At 40.2% G+C, this 16,882-nt stretch overlaps 1 protein-coding gene across 1 annotated transcript; it reads right to left on the bottom strand.

Moving 5' to 3' along the window:
- Positions 1–545: 545 nt before the first annotated feature.
- On the bottom strand, positions 546–16,751 carry LOC131982791 (zinc finger protein 91-like). Its single transcript, XM_059347390.1, has 10 exons — positions 16,425–16,751; positions 15,242–15,663; positions 14,689–15,163; positions 10,434–10,891; positions 9,720–10,364; positions 7,182–7,259; positions 6,705–6,906; positions 5,778–5,971; positions 2,607–2,880; positions 546–1,838 (listed from the first exon to the last, which is right to left on the bottom strand). The coding sequence occupies exons 1-10, from the start codon at positions 16,615–16,617 to the stop codon at positions 634–636; spliced, it is 4,146 nt and encodes a 1,381-aa protein (XP_059203373.1). The 5' UTR covers positions 16,618–16,751; the 3' UTR covers positions 546–633.
- Between the last annotated feature and the right edge of the window lie 131 nt (positions 16,752–16,882).

The raw sequence follows: 16,882 nt of genomic DNA, 5'->3' as shown, positions 1-16,882 counted from the left end.
CACGGTGACTACGTCCATTATTTATATACAGTCTATGGTATAAACATTAATGAGGCACACTGGCATGAACAAAAAATAAAACAGCAAGTTAGGGAGACAGAGGCTAGGTCTTTTATTGTAATTTAGGCCGATGTCATCATATCAAAAAGTTGTAAAAGTAGTCTTCGTGTAATTAAAACTGATACTCATTTAAGATAAGTAGTTTTGGCTGGACTCTCTGTTCAAATTTTGACCTTAATAAAGCTGTGAGGACTGACAGCAACAGCCTTCCGTATAAATCTTTTGCTACACACTGAGCAATTGAAAGGTTTCTCTCCTGTATGAGTCATCATGTGACGTAGTATGTTTTTCATATATAAGGGATGCTCCCCAACCTCAAGGAAAGGTTAAAGAGGTGAGTGAACAGCGATGAAAGTTGCCCAGTGGAGTTCAGCAATATACCGGTTTGCTCTCTTTTCCCTTTTTTTTTTTGTTTAGTATGATGAAGCTCTGAGGACTGACGACTAGCACATTTATGTTGTTTTCTCTGTTGATGCAGCAGAAATCTTTTGTAACGAACGCCCAACCTGGGTAGATTTCCTCTGTGTGATTTTTCATGTGTTTTCATGTGTTCAATGAACAACTGAAGGGTTTCTATCCTGTATGAGTCTTCATGTGAATCTTATGACTCCATTTGTGCGCAAAACTTTTACCACACACTGAGCAGCTGAAGGGTTTCTCTCCTGTGTGTATTCTCATGTGTTTCTCCAGGTTTCCTCTTTCAGTGAAACCTTTACTACACACTGAGCAGCTGAAAGGTTTCTCTCCTGTGTGGATTCTCATGTGTCTCTCCAGGTTTCCTCTTTCAGTGAAACCTTTACTACACACTGAGCAGCTGAAAGGTTTCTCTCCTGTGTGGATTCTCATGTGTCTCTCCAGGTTTCCTCTTTCGGTGAAAACTTTACCACACACTGAGCAGCAGAAAGGTTTCTCTCCTGTGTGGATTCTCATGTGTTTCTCCAGGTCTCTTCTTCCATTGAAACCTTTACTACACACTGAGCAGCTGAAAGGTTTCTCTCCTGTGTGGATTCTCATGTGTCTCACCAGGTCTCCGCTTCCAGTGAAACCTTTACTACACAGTGAGCAGCTGTAAGGTTTCTCTCCTGTGTGGATTCTCATGTGTCTCACCAGGTCTCCGCTTCCAGTGAAACCTTTACTACACACTGAGCAGCTGTAAGGTTTCTCTTTTGTGTGAGTCATCATGTGATGGTTCAGCTGTGATTTTCGCACAAATCTTTTATCACAAATGGAGCAGCTGTAAGGTTTCTCTCCAGTATGACATCTTATGTGTCTCGTCAGATATGTCTTCTTGGCAAATCTTTTCTCACACATTGAGCAGCTGAATGCTTTCTCACCAGTTCTATTAGGAATGTCAACAGTTTTCAAAGATTTTAAACCTGACTGGGAATCTCTGCTCTCTATCCAATCACCGCTGTCATCAGTCTCAGGTTCAGAAGAGTCTCCAGACCTGTCTTCAGCATCTGGTTGTAAATGTGAATTTGGATCCAAGTTCCCGGCTGGTTCTGGTCCTCCACAGTCCTCTCCATCAGCTTGTGTTTTCATCTGTTCAATTTGATGAAGCTGTGAGGGCTCAGGGGCAGGGACAGGAGTGAATGAGAACTCGGTGAAATCAGCCTCCTCCAGCTCTGCAAGCTGCTCTCCCTCCTGTTTGATCCAGAGATCCTTTTGTTGTTCCTCTTTAATTTGTGGGGGCTCTGGGTCCTTCTGGTCCAGACTGGAGCTCCAGTCCTGCTGCTCAGAGGGAATTTCTTCTTTATGTACCAACAGCTGCTGGACATCTGCAGGAGACATTGAAACACAAATTAAACAGTATGCAAATGGGGTGTACACCTACCCCAATATGGTTGATATAAACAAACCAAAATTGCAATCTTAAATTGAATAATAATTGCTTTATCTGTTTAATGTGTTCCATGTAAAGATGTACACTAACAACTATGCTGACTAAAACATACAGCAAAGAAGCCAACTCTTTTTCTTAGGTGTTATCTCTGTTGTAGCCAATTTGCACGTGTAATAGTGTGTGTGTGTGTGTGTGTGTGTGTGTGTGTGTGTGTGTGTGTGTGTTTGTTTGTTTGTTTGTTTGTTTGTTTGTTGTGACGTCACCTGCACAGCTGATCACCCACGGAAATAGAAAGCATTTAGGGACAGCAAACCTTTTGCAAGATCTCATTTCTGGCACCACAACGAGTTCAAAACAACTTCAGATTCCCTCAAGTGCCACTACAATCTCATCAACAATGACACAATAAGCATCTCGTATCTGCTAAATTTAAAATACGAAACAAACAGTTCAGTAATGATTGTGATACCTGGTTAAAGTCAATAAACAGTCCGAGAAGTGCTTTACTTTTATAGTTAGTGAAATGTGAGAAAAGAAGCGAAATAAAGGCACAAACAATGCAAACATTTCAACATTTCAACTGCCTGCTGTTGCCGTAAAGGTCCGAATAAAGCCGCTCTCCGGTCGTATTGTTGGTCAGATCAGAGGTCAGTATGTGAACTGAGAGTAAACAGAGAGAGAAAGGGAAATAAAGTGGACCAACCTGCTCTGTGTAGCCGAAGCTGAGGGTTGTAAACAGCGTCCAGTAGTTTCTGTTGTCGCTTGTTCTCCTCTTTTGACCGACTCAGTTCCTCCTCGTACTCTGTTATCGTTCTTTCAAACAGCCCGAATATCTCTTCAGCAGCCGCAGTTATTCGCTGCTTCACCAAGACTCTCAGCATTTCACCTTTGGACATCTCCACACACTGACAGAAACGTTTTCTCCACAAGAACTCCGTTAAAAACGCGGTTTGCTCTCCGTCAGTCACTCTGACTGTCTGTGTACAGCTAGCATGCTAAGCTAACTCCGATAGCTTTGTAGGAGATGAGTCAGAGGCAAAACATTCAGAAAACAAGTGTGAAGCACAAAGTCTAATCTGGCCGATGAAGCTTCACATCCAGAGGCTCTGCTAGTAACACTGTTGGAGCTCAAACACACTTTCTCAACACCTCTGCATTGATTTCTAATCATGTTAGGCACCAGACTGCTGAAGAGGAACATCTTCTTTTTGAGTTTTTTGGCGTTTAGCAAACCAACGTACAGTCGCATTACCGCCACCTAGCGGACAGATGGTGGTATAGCAGGGGAAAAACTAGATTCTCTTTTTTAGTCCCGTTTCGGGGTCTGATATACCCGATATACCACATAAATTACTATATCCATGTTTGGTATTTGGTACTTTCTTAGCACAACTTCAGATGAAGTAAAATGATACTATTTATGACAATAAAAACCACAAATATGCTTAATGAACTGTTTCGGACCTGAAAAATGGAAACATAGGTTGCAAATATGTACATATAAAGGTAAAATTCAAATATTATAAAACTATACACACAAAAAAATATATACCATAAAAACATGTTTATTTATAGGAACAGTGTTAGATGATTAGACCCCTTTTATTCCATTTTTGCAAAATGTCACGCCTGCCTCGTCCCATCCTACTTTTACCCTTGAATACATATTTTTGTACTATCAAATTAAAACGATCACATATTTGGTTTTACATATGGAAGCTTACGTATTTACATGACCTCAGAACGTCAAACCAAAAACTGGAGAAAGTTTCAAGTCCTTGCTCCATGTGACCTCGTTTTTTGTGACGGCGCTTTGAAAAAAGCCACATTATCTGGTCACGCAAGCGTGATCATAAACCCCAAAGGATTAAATAGAAGCAAGTAATTAAAGAAAAGCTTGAAAATGTTGCTTTCTTATTCTATGGAGGTTCTGGTTTAGTCTTGCATTTCCTAACCTGAGACGTGAGATGGTCACCTCTTCTCTTGGACTCCAAAACATGTTTTTAAAAATATTTTATAGATGTTTCCCTGTCACTTCAATCCTTGTATTCTTGCCAGATCTTTCACAAATGGTCCTTTATGATTGATTTTGCCTTCTGTACTTGATCATCAATTATCTGTTGTTTACATTTTTTTACCAAAATGTCTGTATTCTCATTTCCATCTACTCCTACATGCTCAGAAACCCAAAGGAAGGAGATAACCAAACCCTTATTGTGAAGGATCTCAAGCAGGATGTCTTGCCAACATGCTGATCTTGGAAGAGCAATATCCAGTTCCACTGCAACTTGATGAGAATCCTACTAAAATTAAATATATTTATTCTATAAAATGATCTCATTATTCCCAACTGAAGAGACGATATTTACCATCATTCCCATACAGGGAGTAGTGGTTAGATAAAAAGTACAACTTTTTCAATTTTATTATAAAAATAATCAAATGATGTACTTCTTAAATATTGATGCTTAGTTCAGATAATGTCAAATTTGTTGTTTTTTATTAATCAGTAGCAGAAAAAAAATCACTCATAACAAAACTCAACAAAGCTCACAGACAATTTCTCAACTTGTAACCTTTATTGTGAAAGAAAATTAACAATGGATCATAGGCATTAAGAAACTCATCAGAAAATGTGATAAAAAAAGGCAACAAAAAATGCTAAAATACTAAAAGGTGGTTGCTAAAATAAATAATATGTCATATGCCACTTATGACGTGGGTAAAAAGGTGAGAGAAAAGCGCTGGAAGTTGCCCAGTGGAGGCCAACAAAACCGGTTTTGTTCTCTTTTCCCGTTTTTTTGAGCATGATGAAGCTCTGAGGACTGACGACTTACACATTTATGTTGTTTTCTCTGTTGATGCAGCAAAAATCTTTTGGAACAAACACCCAAACAGGACGGATTTTCCTCTGTGTGATTTTTCAAGTGTTCTGTATATATTTGACGTTCTCTCTATGATTCCACATGTGACTCCCTAGACTTGAGCTATGTTTGAATGCTTGACCACACACTGAACAACTGAAGGGTTTCTGTCCCGTATGAATCCTCATGTGAATCTTAAGATTCCCTTTTTGCAAAAATCTTTTACCACACACTGAGCAGCTGTAAGGTTTCTCTCCTGTGTGGATTTTCATGTGTCTCACCAGGTCTCCGCTTCCAGTGAAACTTTTACTACACACTGAGCAGCTGAAAGGTTTCTCTCCTGTGTGGATTCTCATGTGTCTCTCCAGGTCTCCTCTTCCATTGAAACCTTTACTACACAATGAGCAGCTGAAAGGTTTCTCTCCTGTGTGGATTCTCATGTGCATCTCCCGGTTTCCACGTACAGTAAAACCTTTACCACACACTGAGCAGCTGTAAGGTTTCTCTCCTGTGTGGATTCTCATGTGTCTCACCAGATCTCCGCTTCCAGTGAAACCTTTACCACACACTGAGCAGCTGTAAGGTTTCTCTTTTGTGTGAGTCATCGTGTGATAGTTCAGATGTGATTTTCTCACAAATCTTTTATCACAAATGGAGCAGCTGAAAGGTTTCTCTCCAGTATGACATCTTATGTGTCCCGTCAGATATGTCTTCTTGGCAAATCTTTTCTCACACATTGAGCAGCTGAATGCTTTCTCACCAGTTCTATTAGGAATGTCAACAGTTTTCAAAGATTTTAAACCTGACTGGGAATCTCTGCTCTCTATCCAATCACTGCTGTCATCAGTCTCAGGTTCAGAAGAGTCTCCAGACCTGTCTTCAGCATCTGGTTGTAAATGTGAATTTGGATCCAAGTTCCCGGCTGGTTCTGGTCCTCCACAGTCCTCTCCATCAGCTTCTGTTTTCATGTGTTCAATTTGATGAAGCTGTGAGGGCTCAGGGGCAGGGACAGGAGTGAAGGAGAACTTGGTGAAATCAGCCTCCTCCAGCTCTGCAAGCTGCTCTCCCTCCTGTTTGATCCAGAGATCCTTTTGTTGTTCCTCTTTAATTTGTGGGGGCTCTGGGTCCTTCTGGTCCAGACTGGAGCTCCAGTCCTGCTGCTCTGAGGGAATTTCTTCTTTATGTACCAACAGCTGCTGGACATCTGCAGGAGACATTGAAACACAAATAAAACTGTATGCTAATGGGGTGTACACCTACCCCAATATGGTTGATACAAACAAACCAAAATTGCAATCCTAAATTGAATAATAATTGCTTTATCTGTTTAATGGGTTCCATGTAAAGATGTACACTAACAACTATGCTGACTAAAACATACAGCAAAGAAGCCAACTCTTTTTCTTAGGTGTTATCTCTGTTGTAGCCAATTTGCACGTGTAATAATGTGTGTGTGTGTGTGTGTGTGTGTGTGTGTGTGTGTGTGTTTGTTTGTTGTGACGTCACCTGCACAGCTGATCACCCACGGAAATAGAAAGCATTTAGGGACAGCAAACCTTTTGCAAGATCTCATTTCTGGCACCACAACGAGTTCAAAACAACTTCAGATTCCCTCAAGTGCCACTACAATCTCATCAACAATGACACAATAAGCATCTCGTATCTGCTAAATTTAAAATACGAAACAAACAGTTCAGTAATGATTGTGATACCTGGTTAAAGTCAATAAACAGTCCGAGAAGTGCTTTACTTTTATAGTTAGTGAAATGTGAGAAAAGAAGCGAAATAAAGGCACAAACATTTCAACATTTCAACTGCCTGCTGTTGCCGTAAAGGTCCGAATAAAGCCGCTCTCCGGTCGTATTGTTGGTCAGATCAGAGGTCAGTATGTGAACTGAGAGTAAACAGAGAGAGAAAGGGAAATAAAGTGGACCAACCTGCTCTGTGTAGCCGAAGCTGAGGGTTGTAAACAGCGTCCAGTAGTTTCTGTTGTCGCTTGTTCTCCTCTTTTGACCGACTCAGTTCCTCCTCGTACTCTGTTATCGTTCTTTCAAACAGCCCGAATATCTCTTCAGCAGCCGCAGTTATTCGCTGCTTCACCAAGACTCTCAGCATTTCACCTTTGGACATCTCCACACACTGACAGAAACGTTTTCTCCACAAGAACTCCGTCAAAAACGCGGTTTGCTCTCCGTCAGTCACTCTGACTGTCTGTTTACAGCTAGCATGCTAAGCTAACTCCGATAGCTTTGTAGGAGATGAGTCAGAGGCAAAACATTCAGAAAACAAGTGTGAAGCACAAAGTCTAATCTGGCCGATGAAGCTTCACATCCGGAGGCTCTGCTAGTAACACTGTTGGAGCTCAAACACACTTTCTCAACACCTCTGCATTGATTTCTAATCATGTTAGGCACCAGACTGCTGAAGAGGAACATCTTCTTCTTGAGTTTTTTGGCGTTTAGCAAACCAACGTACAGTCGCATTACCGCCACCTAGCGGACAGATGATGGTATAACAGATGATGGTATAGCAAGTGTACCTAAACAATCAACCTTTTTACTGACTCATCTAAAACCCTTATTCATAAATAGTTGGAATTCTATGTAAACAAAACAGAATACGATACTCTGCTTATCTTTTTTGATATTCACTCAATTGTAAACTAAGAGAAATAGAAAGTATTTGTGGCATATGGCATCATGGGTAACTTGCACAGCTGTGAAGGCACCACAAATGCTGAAAAAAAACATATGATGCCGTCCAGACAACATATTTTACAGGGATGTCCTTGCTTATTTCAGCAAGACAATGCCATGGCACATTTTTCACCTGTTACAACAGCATGACTTTGAAGGAAAAGACTGCAGGTAGTATTGAAGAAGTGTGGCACATTATAAAGCGCAAAATACGAAACCTGTAGATCACTGACTGTTGAGCAATTTAAGTCATACATTAAGCAAGAAATTAAATAAATATGTTCCGTTCCAAAACTTCAACAATTAGTGTCCTCAGCATAGACTGTATATAAATAATGGACATAGTGCTTCTAAATTGGACCATTATTTACATAATTAACATCATATTGTCTTGAAGAAGATTTTTTTACTAGCGATTGAGACCAATAGTGTTGTCATGAGAATTTTGTCTGAGGTAATAAAACAAGTAAGAAGTTGACTCATTTTGTATTGAGATAGATAAGACTCTAAAGCTTCTGCAACCTTCTTCAGCGCCCCCTGTTGGAATCTTTGGTAGAATGCAGCTTAAGGCATTTCCTGGTTTGCCTCACTGCTGTGACCCACTGCGGTCACGCCATCTCCACTTTAAATGTTTGTGCGCAGTTACATTGCACTTTACGGTAGCCCGTTTATCGTCAGCTGGATGACTTCAAAGTAGCCATTCAATTGTATTCATGCTGCTTTTTAAAAGCCAATAAAAGGAGTAAATCAAATTGTTATCAGCAGACTTCACTACATCCTTGAAGACCAGGTCCCCATGTGTTCATGACATTAATTGAATGCCTTTTTACTGTAGCAAATTGGAATTAGGGAATGCCAACCCCCCTAGTATAACGGACATTTTCTTTTAATCACAAATTTTGAATAAAAATGTTTTAATTTTGTATGAGATTACTGTTATACTTTGTGACTTTTTTTTTGGATGGAATTTGTGCTGTATGTATTCTGAACTACATTCCTAAAATGCAATATATCAATTCATTGTATCATGTTAAAAATGCTTAAATTGGATAAGTATATTATCCAAAGAAACTTATTTTATTGGCTTTTAAAAAGCAGCATGCATACAATCGAACTGGCACGTTAAAAGATCAAGAAAGTTTCAAGACTCTAGTGCTCCAGTTTTATTGCTGCTAAAACTTTCATCAAAACCAGCAGGTTTACCGCCACAACTGTTAAAAAAATCTATATATTTTTTGGGCATGTGCCTGTCTGGTGAATCTTTTGTTTAAAACATTTCCCACAAACTGAACAGCTGATTCCTCTGAATCCGAATAGGTCTCTTTCGGCCAACTCCTCTATCATGACTGGATTATTTTCTCTTATCTAATAGCACATAAAAAGAACACAATAAAAACACAATAAACACTAATAACAATTTTAATCGCAAATAATGAATTATCCCTGAAGAAGTATCACACAAAGTATTATGAGACTAAATAATCATAAAAGAATGAACACAATAATGTTAATGAGCAAATAAATGTTGCTTTAAAGTAAGGTAGGTTTACAAGAACACCTAAAAAAAACTGGTATATGAGTGACTTGTTTGATGGGCACAAAAACTTTAAAATAATGACTTACTGACATAAAGCATATTCACCTGAACCCTTTTATAACCTTGCACAAGTCTGTGTATAAACATTAATGAGGCACACTGGCATGAACAGAAAATAAAACAGCAAGTTAGGGAGACAGAGGCTAGGTCTTTTATTGTAATTTAGGCCAATGTCATCATATCAAAAAGTTGTAAAAGTAGTCTTCGTGTAATTAAACCTGATGCTCATTTAAGATAAGTAGTTTTGGCTGGACTCTCTGTTCACATTTTGACCTTAATAAAGCTGTGAGGACTGACAGCAACAGCCTTCCGTATAAATCTTTTGCTACACACTGAGCAATTGAAAGGTTTCTCTCCTGTATGAGTCATCATGTGACGTAGTATGTTTTTCATAGATAAGGGATGCTCCCCAACCTCAAGGAAAGGTTAAAGAGGTGAGTGAACAGCGATGAAAGTTGCCCAGTGGAGTTCAGCAAGATACCGGTTTGCTCTCTTTTCCCTGTTTTTTTTTTGTTTAGTATGATGAAGCTCTGAGGACTGACGACTAGCACATTTATGTTGTTTTCTCTGTTGATGCAGCAGAAATCTTTTGTAACGAACACCCAACCTGGGTAGATTTCCTCTGTGTGATTTTTCATGTGTTTTCATGTGTTCAATGAACAACTGAAGGGTTTCTGTCCTGTATGAGTCTTCATGTGAATCTTATGACTCCATTTGTGCACAAAACTTTTACCACACACTGAGCAGCTGAAGGGTTTCTCTCCTGTGTGGATTCTCATGTGTATCTCCCGGTTTCCTCTTTCAGTGAAACCTTTACCACACACTGAGCAGCTGTAAGGTTTCTCTCCTGTGTGGATTCTCATGTGTTTCTCCAGGTTTCCTCTTTCAGTGAAACCTTTACTACACACTGAGCAGCTGTAAGGTTTCTCTCCTGTGTGGATTCTCATGTGTCTCACCAGGGCTCCTCTTCCAGTGAAACCTTTACTACACACTGAGCAGCTGAAAGGTTTCTCTCCTGTGTGGATTCTCATGTGTATCTCCCGGTTTCCACGTACAGTGAAACCTTTACTACACACTGAGCAGCTGAAAGGTTTCTCTCCTGTGTGGATTCTCATGTGTATCTCCCGGTTTCCACGTACAGTGAAACCTTTACTACACACTGAGCAGCTGTAAGGTTTCTCTCCTGTGTGGATTCTCATGTGTCTCACCAGGTTTCCGCTTACAGTGAAACTTTTACTACACACTGAGCAGCTGTAAGGTTTCTCTCCAGTATGACATCTTATGTGTGTCGTCAGCTGTGTCTTCTTGGCAAATCTTTTCTCACACATTGAGCAGCTGAATGCTTTCTCATCAGTTCTATTAGGAATGTCAACAGTTTTCAAAGATTTTAAACCTGACTGGGAATCTCTGCTCTCTATCCAATCACCGCTGTCATCAGTCTCAGGTTCAGAAGAGTCTCCAGACCTGTCTTCAGCATCTGGTTGTAAATGTGAATTTGGATCCAAGTTCCCGGCTTGTTCTGGTCCTCCACAGTCCTCTCCATCAGCTTCTGTTTTCATCTGTTCAATTTGATGAAGCTGTGAGGGCTCAGGGGCAGGGACAGGAGTGAAGGAGAACTTGGTGAAATCAGCCTCCTCCAGCTCTGCAAGCTGCTCTCCCTCCTGTTTGATCCAGAGATCCTTTTGTTGTTCCTCTTTAATTTGTGGGGGCTCTGGGTCCTTCTGGTCCAGACTGGAGCTCCAGTCCTGCTGCTCAGAGGGAATTTCTTCTTTATGTACCAACAGCTGCTGGACATCTGCAGGAGACATTGAAACACAAATTAAACTGTATGCTAATGGGGTGTACGCCTACCCCAATATGGTTGATACAAACACACCAAAATTACAATCTTAAATTGAATAATAATTGCTTTATCTGTTTAATGTGTTCCATGTAAAGATGTACACTAACAACTATGCTGACAAAAACATACAGCAAAGAAGCCAACTCTTTTTCTTAGGTGTTATCTCTGTTGTAGCCAATTTTCACGTGTAATAGTGTAATAGTGTGTGTGTGTGTGTGTGTGTGTGTGTGTGTGTGTTTGTTTGTTTGTTTGTTGTGACGTCACCTGCACAGCTGATCACCCACGGAAATAGAAAGCATTTAAGGACAGCAAACCTTTTGCAAGATCTCATTTCTGGCACCACAACGAGTTCAAAACAACTTCAGATTCCCTCAAGTGCCACTACAATCTCATCAACAATGACACAATAAGCATCTCGTATCTGCTAAATTTAAAATACGAAACAAACAGTTCAGTAATGATTGTGATACCTGGTTAAAGTCAATAAACAGTCCGAGAAGTGCTTTACTTTTATAGTTAGTGAAATGTGAGAAAAGAAGCGAAATAAAGGCACAAACATTTCAACATTTCAACTGCCTGCTGTTGCCGTAAAGGTCCGAATAAAGCCGCTCTCCGGTCGTATTGTTGGTCAGATCAGAGGTCAGTATGTGAACTGAGAGTAAACAGAGAGAGAAAGGGAAATAAAGTGGACCAACCTGCTCTGTGTAGCCGAAGCTGAGGGTTGTAAACAGCGTCCAGTAGTTTCTGTTGTCGCTTGTTCTCCTCTTTTGACCGACTCAGTTCCTCCTCGTACTCTGTTATCGTTCTTTCAAAGAGCCCGAATATCTCTTCAGCAGCCGCAGTTATTCGCTGCTTCACCAAGACTCTCAGCATTTCACCTTTGGACATCTCCACACACTGACAGAAACGTTTTCTCCACAAGAACTCCGTTAAAAACGCGGTTTGCTCTCCGTCAGTCACTCTGACTGTCTGTTTACAGCTAGCATGCTAAGCTAACTCCGATAGCTTTGTAGGAGATGAGTCAGAGGCAAAACATTCAGAAAACAAGTGTGAAGCACAAAGTCTAATCTGGCCGATGAAGCTTCACATCCAGAGGCTCTGCTAGTAACACTGTTGGAGCTCAAACACACTTTCTCAACACCTCTGCATTGATTTCTAATCATGTTAGGCACCAGACTGCTGAAGAGGAACATCTTCTTTTTGAGTTTTTTGGCGTTTAGCAAACCAACGTACAGTCGCATTACCGCCACCTAGCGGACAGATGATGGTATAACAGATGATGGTATAGCAAGTGTACCTAAACAATCAACCTTTTTACTGACTCATCTAAAACCCTTATTCATAAATAGTTGGAATTCTATGTAAACAAAACAGAATACGATACTCTGCTTATCTTTTTTGACATTCACTCAATTGTAAACTAAGAGAAATTGAAAGTATTTGTGGCATATGGCATCATGGGTAACTTGCACAGCTGTGAAGGCACCACAAATGCTGAAAAAAACATATGATGCCGTCCAGACAACATCTTTTACAGGGATGTCCTTGCTTATTTCAGCAAGACAATGCCATGGCACATTTTGCATCTGTTACAACAGCATGACTTTGAAGGAAAAGACTGCAGGTAGTATTGAAGAAGTGTGGCACATTATAAAGTATAAAGTTCCAAAACTTCAACAATTAGTGTCCTCAGCATAGACTGTATATAAATAATGGACATAGTGCTTCCAAATTGGACTGTTATTTACATAATTAACATCATATTGTCTTGAAGAAGATTTTTTACTAGCGATTGAGACCAATAGTGTTGTCAAGAGAATTTTGTCTGAGGTAATAAAACAAGTAAGAAGTTGACTCATTTTGTATTGAGATAGATAAGACTCTAAAGCTTCTGCAACCTTCTTCAGCGCCCCCTGTTGGAATCTTTGGTAGAATGCAGCTTAAGGCATTTCCTGGTTTGCCTCACTGCTGTGACCCACTGCGGTCACGCCATCTCCACTTTAAATGTTTGTGCGCAGTTACATTGCACTTTACGGTAGCCCGTTTATCGCGCAGCTGGATGACTTCAAAGTAGCCATTCAATTGTATTCATGCTGCTTTTTAAAAGCCAATAAAAGGAGTAAATCAAATTGTTATCAGCAGACTTCACTACATCCTTGAAGACCAGGTCCCCATGTGTTCATGACATTAATTGAATGCCTTTTTACTGTACCAAATTGGAATTAGGGAATGCCAACCCCCCTAGTATAACGGACATTTTCTTTTAATCACAAATTTTGAATAAAAATGTTTTAATTTTGTATGAGATTACTGTTATACTTTGTGACTTTTTTTTTGGATGGAATTTGTGCTGTATGTATTCTGAACTACATTCCTAAAATGCAATATATCAATTCATTGTATCATGTTAAAAATGCTTAAATTGGATAAGTATATTATCCAAAGAAACTTATTTTATTGGCTTTTAAAAAGCAGCATGCATACAATTGAACTGGCACGTTAAAAGATCAAGAAAGTTTCAAGACTCTAGTGCTCCAGTTTTATTGCTGCTAAAACTTTCATCAAAACCAGCAGGTTTACCGCCACAACTGTTAAAAAAATCTATATATTTTTTGGGCATGTGCCTGTCTGGTGAATCTTTTGTTTAAAACATTTCCCACAAACTGAGCAGCTGATTCCTCTGAATCCGAATAGGTCTCTTTCGGCCAACTCCTCTATCATGACTGGATTATTTTCTCTTATCTAATAGCACATAAAAAAAGAACACAATAAACACTAATAACAATTTTAATCGCAAATAATGAATTATCCCTGAAGAAGTATCACACAAAGTATTATGAGACTAAATAATCATAAAAGAATGAACACAATAATGTTAATGAGCAAATAAATGTTGCTTTAAAGTAAGGTTGGTTTACAAGAACACCTAAAAAAACTGGTATATGAGTGACTTGTTTGATGGGCACAAAAACTTTAAAATAATGACTTACTGACATAAAGCATATTCACCTGAACCCTTTTATAACCTTGCACAAGTCTGTGTATAAACATTAATGAGGCACACTGGCATGAACAGAAAATAAAACAGCAAGTTAGGGAGACAGAGGCTAGGTCTTTTATTGTAATTTAGGCCAATGTCATCATATCAAAAAGTTGTAAAAGTAGTCTTCGTGTAATTAAACCTGATGCTCATTTAAGATAAGTAGTTTTGGCTGGACTCTCTGTTCACATTTTGACCTTAATAAAGCTGTGAGGACTGACAGCAACAGCCTTCCGAATAAATCTTTTGCTACACACTGAGCAATTGAAAGGTTTCTCTCCTGTATGAGTCATCATGTGACGTAGTATGTTTTTCATAGATAAGGGATGCTCCCCAACCTCAAGGAAAGGTTAAAGAGGTGAGTGAACAGCGATGAAAGTTGCCCAGTGGAGTTCAGCAATATACCGGTTTGCTCTCTTTTCCCTGTTTTTTTTTTTGTTTAGTATGATGAAGCTCTGAGGACTGACGACTAGCACATTTATGTTGTTTTCTCTGTTGATGCAGCAGAAATCTTTTGTAACGAAAGCCCAACCTGGGTAGATTTCCTCTGTGTGATTTTTCATGTGTTTTCATGTGTTCAATGAACAACTGAAGGGTTTCTGTCCTGTATGAGTCTTCATGTGAATCTTATGACTCCATTTGTGCACAAAACTTTTACCACACACTGAGCAGCTGAAGGGTTTCTCTCCTGTGTGGATTCTCATGTGTATCTCCCGGTTTCCTCTTTCAGTGAAACCTTTACCACACACTGAGCAGCTGAAGGGTTTCTCTCCTGTGTGGATTCTCATGTGTTTCTCCAGGTTTCCTCTTTCAGTGAAACCTTTACTACACACTGAGCAGCTGTAAGGTTTCTCTCCTGTGTGGATTCTCATGTGTCTCACCAGGGCTACGCTTACAGTGAAACTTTTACTACACACTGAGCAGCTGAAAGGTTTCTCTCCTGTGTGGATTCTCATGTGTATCTCCCGGTTTCCACGTACAGTGAAACCTTTACTACACACTGAGCAGCTGAAAGGTTTCTCTCCTGTGTGGATTCTCATGTGTATCTCCCGGTTTCCACGTACAGTGAAACCTTTACTACACACTGAGCAGCTGTAAGGTTTCTCTCCTGTGTGGATTCTCATGTGTCTCACCAGGTTTCCGCTTACAGTGAAACTTTTACTACACACTGAGCAGCTGTAAGGTTTCTCTCCAGTATGACATCTTATGTGTGTCGTCAGCTGTGTCTTCTTGGCAAATCTTTTCTCACACATTGAGCAGCTGAATGCTTTCTCATCAGTTCTATTAGGAATGTCAACAGTTTTCAAAGATTTTAAACCTGACTGGGAATCTCTGCTCTCTATCCAATCACCGCTGTCATCAGTCTCAGGTTCAGAAGAGTCTCTAGACCTGTCTTCAGCATCTGGTTGTAAATGTGAATCTGGATCCAAGTTCCTGGCTGGTTCTGGTCCTCCACAGTCCTCTCCATCAGCTTCTGTTTTCATCTGTTCAATTTGATGAAGCTGTGAGGGCTCAGGGGCAGGGACAGGAGTGAAGGAGAACTTGGTGAAATCAGCCTCCTCCAGCTCTGCAAGCTGCTCTCCCTCCTGTTTGATCCAGAGATCCTTTTGTTGTTCCTCTTTAATTTGTGGGGGCTCTGGGTCCTTCTGGTCCAGATTGGAGCTCCAGTCCTGCTGCTCTGAGGGAATTTCTTCTTTATGTACCAACAGCTGCTGGACATCTGCAGGAGACATTGAAACACAAATAAAACTGTATGCAAATGGGGTGTACGCCTACCCCAATATGGTTGATACAAACAAACCAAAATTGCAATCTTAAATTGAATAATAATTGCTTTATCTGTTTAATGGGTTCCATGTAAAGATGTACACTAACAACTATGCTGACTAAAACATACAGCAAAGAAGCCAACTCTTTTTCTTAGGTGTTATCTCTGTTGTAGCCAATTTTCATGTGTAATAGTGTGTGTGTGTGTGTGTGTGTGTGTGTGTGTGTGTGTGTGTGTGTGTGTGTGTGTGTGTGTGTGTGTGTTTGTTTGTTGTGACGTCACCTGCACAGCTGATCACCCACGGAAATAGAAAGCATTTAGGGACAGCAAACCTTTTGCAAGATCTCATTTCTGGCACCACAACGAGTTCAAAACAACTTCAGATTCCCTCAAGTGCCACTACAATCTCATCAACAATGACACAATAAGCATCTCGTATCTGCTAAATTTAAAATACGAAACAAACAGTTCAGTAATGATTGTGATACCTGGTTAAAGTCAATAAACAGTCCGAGCAGTGCTTTACTTTTATAGTTAGTGAAATGTGAGAAAAGAAGCGAAATAAAGGCACAAACATTTCAACATTTCAACTGCCTGCTGTTGCCGTAAAGGTCCGAATAAAGCCGCTCTCCGGTCGTATTGTTGGTCAGATCAGAGGTCAGTATGTGAACTGAGAGTAAACAGAGAGAGAAAGGGAAATAAAGTGGACCAACCTGCTCTGTGTAGCCGAAGCTGAGGGTTGTAAACAGCGTCCAGTAGTTTCTGTTGTCGCTTGTTCTCCTCTTTTGACCGACTCAGTTCCTCCTCGTACTCTGTTATCGTTCTTTCAAACAGCCCGAATATCTCTTCAGCAGCCGCAGTTATTCGCTGCTTCACCAAGACTCTCAGCATTTCACCTTTGGACATCTCCACACACTGACAGAAACGTTTTCTCCACAAGAACTCAGTTAAAAACGCGGTTTGCTCTCCGTCAGTCACTCTGACTGTCTGTTTACAGCTAGCATGCTAAGCTAACTCCGATAGCTTTGTAGGAGATGAGTCAGAGGCAGGGCCACCTTAACCTAATGTTAGGCCCCGGGGCTGAGAGATTTGTAGGCCCCCCATCCCCTCGATTTATAGAGTCTCATTTAAAAAAAAGTGTGATATCTAGGTAATCTACGTCACAAAATGC

This window comes from Centropristis striata, chromosome 13 (assembly GCF_030273125.1).
Source record: "Centropristis striata isolate RG_2023a ecotype Rhode Island chromosome 13, C.striata_1.0, whole genome shotgun sequence".
Taxonomy (NCBI): Eukaryota; Metazoa; Chordata; class Actinopteri; order Perciformes; family Serranidae; genus Centropristis; species Centropristis striata.
Note: the sequence above shows the minus strand (reverse complement) of the source record. Positions and strands in the feature narration are given on the sequence as shown.

What these genes read in the sequence shown, in the direction of transcription:
- LOC131982791 (XM_059347390.1), bottom strand. Translation starts at nt 16,617, where the DNA reads ATGTCCAAAGGTGAAATGCTGAGAGTCTTGGTGAAGCAGCGAATAACT. An exon ending in GACAGAAACCCTTCAGTTGT is followed by an intron (nt 7,260 to 9,719) that starts TCATTGAACACA and finishes TCTGTCCGCTAG; the next exon opens with GTGGCGGTAATGCGACTGTA. An exon ending in TGTTCCTCTTCAGCAGTCTG is followed by an intron (nt 6,907 to 7,181) that starts GTGCCTAACATG and finishes CGTTTCTGTCAG; the next exon opens with TGTGTGGAGATGTCCAAAGG.